At 38.5% G+C, this 8,100-nt stretch overlaps 1 protein-coding gene across 1 annotated transcript in view; it reads right to left on the bottom strand.

The window, feature by feature from the left end:
* Window positions 1-3,249: 3,249 nt before the first annotated feature.
* ROCK2 (Rho associated coiled-coil containing protein kinase 2) overlaps window positions 3,250-8,100 on the bottom strand; it is a 119,296-nt gene continuing 114,445 nt past the window's right edge. The window contains exons 32-33 of the mRNA XM_054969922.1: window positions 7,623-7,747; window positions 3,250-6,380 (exon numbers count right to left, since the gene is read on the bottom strand). Coding sequence (XP_054825897.1) covers window positions 7,636-7,747 — 112 coding nt within the window. The 3' untranslated portion in view covers window positions 3,250-6,380; window positions 7,623-7,635. The remainder of the gene's footprint in view (window positions 6,381-7,622; window positions 7,748-8,100) is intronic.

Here is an 8,100-nt window from a genome sequence, read left to right as displayed (position 1 = left end):
GTGCTGTTCTGCTTTATTATATTTGTAAAAATATTCTATGACTACTGCACCGTTAGGCCTGGCTAGCTGAGTCTACTTCATAGGATTTCCTGTTTTATTCTCATGACAACTTTGTCTTTGTTGTCTGTTTACATCCTGAATTTCTTGAAAGGTATTTAGCAGGTAGCAATAGATTTAATACAGTGGGAAAATATAGCTTAAACAATTACTTGAAAGATCCAAAAACTTAACTGCTCATCAAATTGACTGGGTGCTCTTGAGTTCTAGTATTACGGAAGAGGGAGAAAGAGCTATTTACTACTTCCACCCCATACTCAATTTTTAAAAATATCTACTATTAGCCATCTTTCTTCTAGACTAAGAAGGCTCATACTCTTCAGCCTTTTCTCATAGGAAACATGCTCTACCCCCTTAATTATATTGGTTGCTCCCTTCTGTATATTTCTCCGCTCTGCAATCTCTCTTTTGAGATAAAGCAACCAGAATTGTACAGTATTCCAAATGAGCCACAATGTAGCTCCCTATACAAGGGCATTACAATATTGGTAGTTTCATTTTCAATTCCTAAAATTTCCAAAATGAAGCTTGTCTTTTTTCACCATTACAGAAATGAACATTTTCATTGGCCTTTCTACTATAACCGCAATATCTCGGTGAGTTCCATCATGCAGAACATCCTACAGTGAGCAAAATATCTGTGCAGTCCAATGAGCAAACAAATTACAGTCTGTCGACTAAAGTTCCATTTCATACAACTTCTTCAGAATTGTTTGCTTTTGCAGTCTGGCCTTGTGATAGTGAGTTGGTAGATCTGTTAAAAAAGACATTTATGTCAAGACATTTATATGCCCAATACAACACAGATAAAATAACTAAAAGAGAAATACACTTGTAGAGTCTGCTGCTTAGACATGGCTAATACGGAGGCTGGACTCTCACAGAGTTGGTGTTAGTTCCACAAACCTTTCAGTCATAGGGAAGGTAACGTTAGCTGGGTTCCCAGAATAGAAATATTGAAGAATTTTATTTTTTGGCTTCAGTTCTGTGAAAGACACATCTATGTCAAGGGATTTAACCACCCTTAACATTTGCTCTGCACAGAGCTATGTGGGAGATATCAGCTGCCTGTCGCCAAGAGCTTCATCTGGAGAAGGGTTGGAAGGGGTGCTCAAGCTTTGATCCAGGGTGTATGGCTCCGATTCCAACAAGTGGAAGGCCATCAAAGACTGTGAGATATAATGATAGTTTTAGGTTGGTAGCCATGTTGGTCTGTAATAGAACAGATGGACTTGAGTCCAGTGGCACCTTACGAGACCAACAAGATTTCCAGGGTACAAGCTTTTGCGAGTTAGAGTCCCCTTCTTCAGAAAGCTTACCCTTAGGATATGCGTGTTGATGCTTGTGCTGGAGGATCAGAGACAAATTCAGTCAACTCCAGTCAGTATACATCTCCATGCTCCTGTCACGGGGATACAAGATGGGACACCTGTGTGCACAACATTCCTGGTGTAGGGGATACAAGATGGGACACCTGTGTAGGTACCTGATGTACCGGGTCCAAGCAAAGATGGGTCAGCTCACCTTCCTCCCCCGAGTAGACCGATGGGGTCTTGAAATGAGCTGATCGTATGTGGGGGGAATCTACAATTCTGAGGTCATCCACCTCCAGGTAAATGCTTCCCTCTAATGACTGAAGTTTTTCCTTTAGAGGCATGCTTCAATTTGATTTTAGCTCCTGTCTTGAGTGGCTCCGGAATCCCACAAATGGGCTCACTCACCTCCAGGGATCTTGACCTCTCAGGATTCAGAACCAAGTGGGAGCCTGTTGGTGTCAGTGTTGACAACAGGTTCTCATGACTTACTTCGAAGGGTTCCTGGACCTGGGATGTTGCAAATGCACCCACAACACTTGGGTTCAAGGTGTTTGAAGGAGTTGGATCTGGCCAGTCCACAAGCTCCGCCAAGGCAGAGGATTTTGCTGCTTGTCTACTGGTGCTGGAGAGTGCTGTTTCCCAAAAAGCAGCTTTGATCCTGGTAGCTCACTCAGCACAGGCTTTTGGCATGAAAGCCTGACGTTTGCAGGCATCAACGTTATGCTCTTTTCCCAGACAAATGAGGCAAAAAGAATGACCATCTGTCTTGGTCATTTTAGCACCACATTACGTGCACATTTTAAATAAGGATTTATTAGCCATGATCTTACAAGTTTTCCCTTTTTCTCTTCTTCACCCTCAAATAAAACAGTGGGAATACATAAGGACCAACCAAATTAGCACAAAAGAGCTTACTGCCAGTGAGCTCCAACTAGTGGCAAAAGAGAAACCCAGGGTTGGGGCACAGCCTCTCCCAGAGTGTGGAATGGGTACGAACAGCCATGCACGCACTCAGAGGGGAAGGCCACCCCTCTACAGATTTAAAGCTACATAATCTACTGATTAATGGGACCTCACATGGACAGTTCCATGTGTGCCTGCATAGAAAACTGACAATGAGCTGGGATTTTTTTTATTGCTTCTCTTTAAAAAGGTAAAAGTAGTCCCCTGTGCAAGCACTGAGTCACTACTGACCCATGGGGGATGTCGCATCACAACATTTTCTTGGCAGGCTTCTGTTATGGGGTGGTTTGCCATTGCCTTCCCCTGCCATCTACACTTTACCCCCAGGAAACTGGGTACTCATTTTACTGACCTCGGAAGGATGGAAGGCTGAGTCAACCTTGAGCCAGCTATCTGAACCCGGCTTCTGCCCAGATCGAACTCAGGTTGTGAGCAGAGCTTGGACTGCAGTACTGCAGCTTACCACTCTGTGCCACGGGGTTCTTTGTACTTTAGAGGTCTCTTAATATTTTAAGTCTCAATTGTATGGAGAACTAATTACAGAGTAATGTTGCAAATTTGATTCCTTGACCACACTAGAATCATGCTTCAGTCCTCTGACACACATCTGAGCACTGCATAATATATGTTTTAATTGAGACCACTGTTGATGAGATCACCCTTCAGCAAAAGGATCACCAGACCACAGTATTCAGACAAGTAAAAACGAGTACTGAATATGTTGTAAGGACAAGCAACATCTTTGTTACTGGAAATCTTCTATAAGTTAAACAACATGACTTTTCCTCATAATCATGGTGAGAGCCATCTTTTTTTCCCCATTTGGTATCCAAAACCGATAGTTCTATATAACTGATCCACATGTACACTTAACTCTTGAAAAAATTAGGTATCAACTTGCCAACATCAAGAATGATTTTTATCTTACTCAAATAGTTTATTTAAAAATATATTTTTTCTCCAATTCAGAACTTCCCACAATTAACAATTTATATATAAAATATGTATGCCTTCAGTGAATGGAAACAGTTTTTATTGTCCACGTATTTAAAAATAAGTTTTGTATGCAAAATACGCATTTCTTAAAATATGCTGTACTCTGGCTGTTCAAAGCAAGCAGGCAAAATGATTAACACTCCTTTGGTGAGCATTGGGGCTTCAAGGATAACTGAAATGATAAAAAGTATAGTATAGTTTAAATGATGGGATGCACAGCTTTTAAAAAAAACATGCGCATAAATGATATAATTGACTATACATTTGGTAAGTCAAAATGTATTAGTGGAAAGAGGTGCTTACAGGTTCAATCTACGGGGATCTTCTCTCAATTCCTATTAATTTCAATGGGGTTAAGCACAGGAATGGATGCCAGCATACTGTGAAATTAAACCTGTTGTATCATACTCCTGCAAAAGCCCCATTAAAGCAAACAGGAATTGCAAAGCAGTCCTGCTTGGTGAATTGTTCTCTACAAGGCTCTGATGAGCCCAACTCCAATTTTCATAGTTGTGATGTTACACAATTCCTGGTTCTCTCCTTCCAAATACCTAGTTCCTGTTAGTAAAGAAAACAAATCTAGTGAAATGTCTTATTTCCTTCATTGAAACGTTACATTCTATATATTTCATTAGCACACTATAACACACAACATATATATGCATATATGTGTATAAGTTTAAAAAAGAGAGACCGAGGAGAAGGCTACAATATTTCTTTTTTTTTTTTTACTGCCAACATGTTTAACATTATAGCATACTGTAGTTGTATAAAACATGCATTTTCTGGGATAAATTACGGACATTGCATAAATGAGGTCACAAAGTATATTTTGAACAAAATTAAAATAAAAAATCAGATCAAGTGCCTTCAAGGCCTTTTCCTCCCAGCGATGTTCTCAAAAACACATAGCTGAAATTATCTTCCTATTCCTACAGTTATGTGCTAAGAGAACAAGATTTTTTTTAAAAGTTTAAAATACATCTACAGTATGTTTCAATAATTCAGGGTTTCTGACAGTCCTTAGATATTGTTTGGTGAGAATGCAAAATTAGCTAGATCTTTTTCCAGAAATAAACACACTTTGATAGTTTGCAAAAAAAAAAAAAGGCAGAATGAAGTTTTGTAGCACTTAGTTAGGGGAATATACAGTCAATGGCAAATATTGAGGTTTGTAAAAAGGATTCAGTGGAAAAGTTACACTTATGTATGAAAGCTATATATTTGTTGTAATACTACCAATTCATTGATTTGAAAATCAGTGTAGTGACATTGCACAAGAATATTGTATATCGAGGAGTTAGTTGGTGTATCAACAGTTCTGCCATCTTGCCCTGTTCATGCCAGGGCCTGAATATGATTTCTTGCTTGAATATGCCTTGCTAAGCTATACTGTTTTCTGCTGACATAAACTCTGGCCTTGCTGGTGTTTTAAGTACAAGGTATATAGACTCCCAAAGAGGTCAAGCAAAGTGGCCCCAAGGATACTAAATTAATACACCTGACTGAAAGGGGGGGCAGGCAATCATTTCTTGAACCGGTGCCAGGGTACCCCCTTTATCAGCTGGCCTTGGACATTGAGAGCATGTTTTGGTCTTGAACCTTCCCTTTGTGACAATCAACTTATCTTTAAACAGCAGGATTAATGTAGGGGGGGGCATATGTAAGTTTAACCTATACAAGTCTTAGTAAATTCCCTCTCAAACTGGACTTCAGCCCAAATAGACCAGTAACATGCTGGGCACAAATTGGCCATAGGGGTCTGCCTGTTGTCTTTTGGGGTCCCAGACAACTGAAGTTGGCATTGCAAATTATCAGGTCTTATGTGTATATTTCCTCTGTTCTGTTATGCTATGCTATTGTGCTGAAATGCTGTATGTTCTCCCTGCTATTTCTTTGTATGTATACTCTTGTCTTGATTATGCATTTATGTCTCTGTCTTTTACTCGCTTTGTTTTAAAAAAATGCTTTCCTTCCACACTGGCATGCTTATTAATGTCAAATCCTAAAGAACCTCTTGCTTCTTGGCAAGACAATCAGTATTGGACTGATCCCTCCTTCCTTTCCAAACCCATTCAATATACATTCAGAATAGACTGACATTGATATAAACTATTATATGTAAACATAGTGCACTATATTTTTCTGCAACAAAGCAAAATTGCATTCTAAGAGCTGGTAAACCTCTATTTTTTTTCTCTTAAATATCTAGAATGGGCATAGACTTTAAAGGGAACAAAATTAACTTAAGGCATTCAAGACCAGTAAAACAGGACTTGCTCATTAAAAAGTAAATGAAACGAGCATCTGCTTAGAACTCTTCTTATACTTAATCTGCTGAACGCAGACATGCAGCTTTCAATATACACGAATGAATGATATGAATTTCAAAAATATGGCTTTATACAAGTGCATAGTTGCAACTGCAGTGAATGGGATGTGATTAATATGTATAAAAATAAAGTGGAAAGTTTTTTTAAACCCTCTTGCAGCATTACAGTACAATACAATATACATATATACACATACACAAACACACACACACAGTATATGGTCACTTTTTCAGGATTCAGTCATCAGTGTGACAGACTCTTTTCTTCTCCCTCCCGCACCCCACCCCATTTCTTCTCGCAACCTTGCTGGTGGCATTTCTTTACTGAAGCTGGATAAGGGATGGATTCTTCTTGTATTCCTGCACTTTCTAATCCTTTTGTGAAATGTAGTGTGAGTTCTTCCAAGACAGGCAGAAGAGCAGAATTTAAGAGTATCTTTGTACAGTTACAGCCCATTCCTAATGTGATCAGTCATGCAAAGGAGCCACATTAAAAAAAAATCCTCAGGAATTATTAGTAAATTGTATTGCAGCAAAAAAAAATCCTCCCTGTAAACCTCTGCTATAGATTTATATATAACTGTCTTTCAGGACAGCTATATATAAATAGTTGTATAGATATATATTTATCATTAGTTGTGGGATACAGCGTTTCAGTCATTTCAATGGGAAGAAAATCACCTTCAACAGTGACTGCATTTACAGAAGGCAGTTAGCTGAAAAAGAAAAAGGAAAGAAACATTTGGTCAATAAACTGCTATTAAATTTAATTCCTCTGCTGTTAAAAGGAACAGCAAATACTGTTTTGCTACAGTGTTTTCCCACTCAGCTGAAAGAGGCTAAGCATACAGCATTCCCACTCTCATACATATACAATAAAGCTACTGCAACCAGAACCAATCTATGATTTCCCTTTGTGTGCACTCAGGAAAGTATCGTGTGAATAAAAGTCAGCCATTGAATAAATGGAAACTTACCATTCTGTTCATGTAAACTACCTGACAAACAGATCATTTGTACTGACCTTCCTCTTAAGCTTCCTATCCTGGCCAACACAGATTTAATCAAGAGGAGATAAATCCCTACTGTGGGGTTAAATTGCCACTTTGGAGAATCATATTTATTACCCCTACAGCAATGCAGAGAGAACAGTTTTATGTGGTTTAATTATCATTGGTTGGAGGAAGATTTGGAAAAGCAGGCCTGGCCCCAACTCCGAGGCAGTAACTTCAAGGATGGAGAGCAGAAAAGGAAAAGGGAGCCCAGGTGTGAAAAAGTCTTGAACTCTGACTTTCCCCTCCCATTAAACTAGATATGCCTTCAGTTAGTGAAATACTAGAGCTTTTCAGATTAAAGAAAAGCTACCTGCAATTTGTATATATCTTTACATGCCCATTTAGATATGCTTTTGAGACAGACATGCTAACATCGTTACTTGCAGTGTACCTAATAAACTGTATTTTGTCTAGGCACATCACGGCACACTTACTATTTACATGCATTGCAAAGCACATTGCTCTTCATAAATGTTTTAAAAAATCTTTTTGTAAAAAGGCATCATCACAGAGAAAGCCAAGTCATACGTAGATATTGTAACACTCGCTGGGATAACAATATGCAAGTTACCAACTAAAAGATGTATGTTGCTGCCCACCTCGGAGCATGCAGAAACCCAGACTAAACAAAACTACAGCGCTGACTGTTCAAAAGCTGGTTACAAATACTTAGAAATAAATACTTGAAAAAGCAAGTTATGAAAACCAAAGATGGATCTATGGATTTAAAGCAATACTTTTTTTTCTAGGAACAGAGGTCACGGAAATATTTCTGGATGTAAATTTTTTAAAGTATAAAATGGCTTTCATAAGTGGAAATTTTAAGCTCACACACTTTATCTGGTAGGCAAAATACAAAACAGCATGCTTTGAGAAATCCAATCCATTCCTACTGATATTCACCCCATTTTGCTCTTCAGAAATCAAACACATCGTTATCATCATCATCATCATCATCACCATCAACATCAATATCATCAACATCATCAAATGACCAATCCCAGTCTTTAAATGCCAAATCAAGCAATCTGGAAAAGGAGGTTTTAAAGTTTATGAACTACAGCTCACTAAAAACATTCTCAACATGATAAAAAGGCATTACAATATGCATTTTTTCCTAGTCTGTGTTTTGAAGCATATATAAACTTATTTGTAAAACATGCATGTCAAATAAAGATAAATTCTACTTGCATGTATCCAGGAGTTTTAAAAAACTCCTGATATTTTGCTCCTATAAATCAGCAGACCCTTGGGACCAGCATAGGGGGGCAGAAACGGGGGGGATGCAATGAAACAGAGGAATCAGGAGACACTTTTCCACAAACAGAAATCCTGTCCTGTTGAGGAACTGCGAACCATTGATTGGTAAAACTAGGCTCAG

Source organism: Eublepharis macularius, chromosome 1 (assembly GCF_028583425.1).
Source record: "Eublepharis macularius isolate TG4126 chromosome 1, MPM_Emac_v1.0, whole genome shotgun sequence".
NCBI classification, from domain to species: Eukaryota; Metazoa; Chordata; class Lepidosauria; order Squamata; family Eublepharidae; genus Eublepharis; species Eublepharis macularius.
The sequence above is the reverse complement of the archived record's forward strand: the minus strand, read 5'-3'. Positions and strand labels throughout refer to the sequence as shown.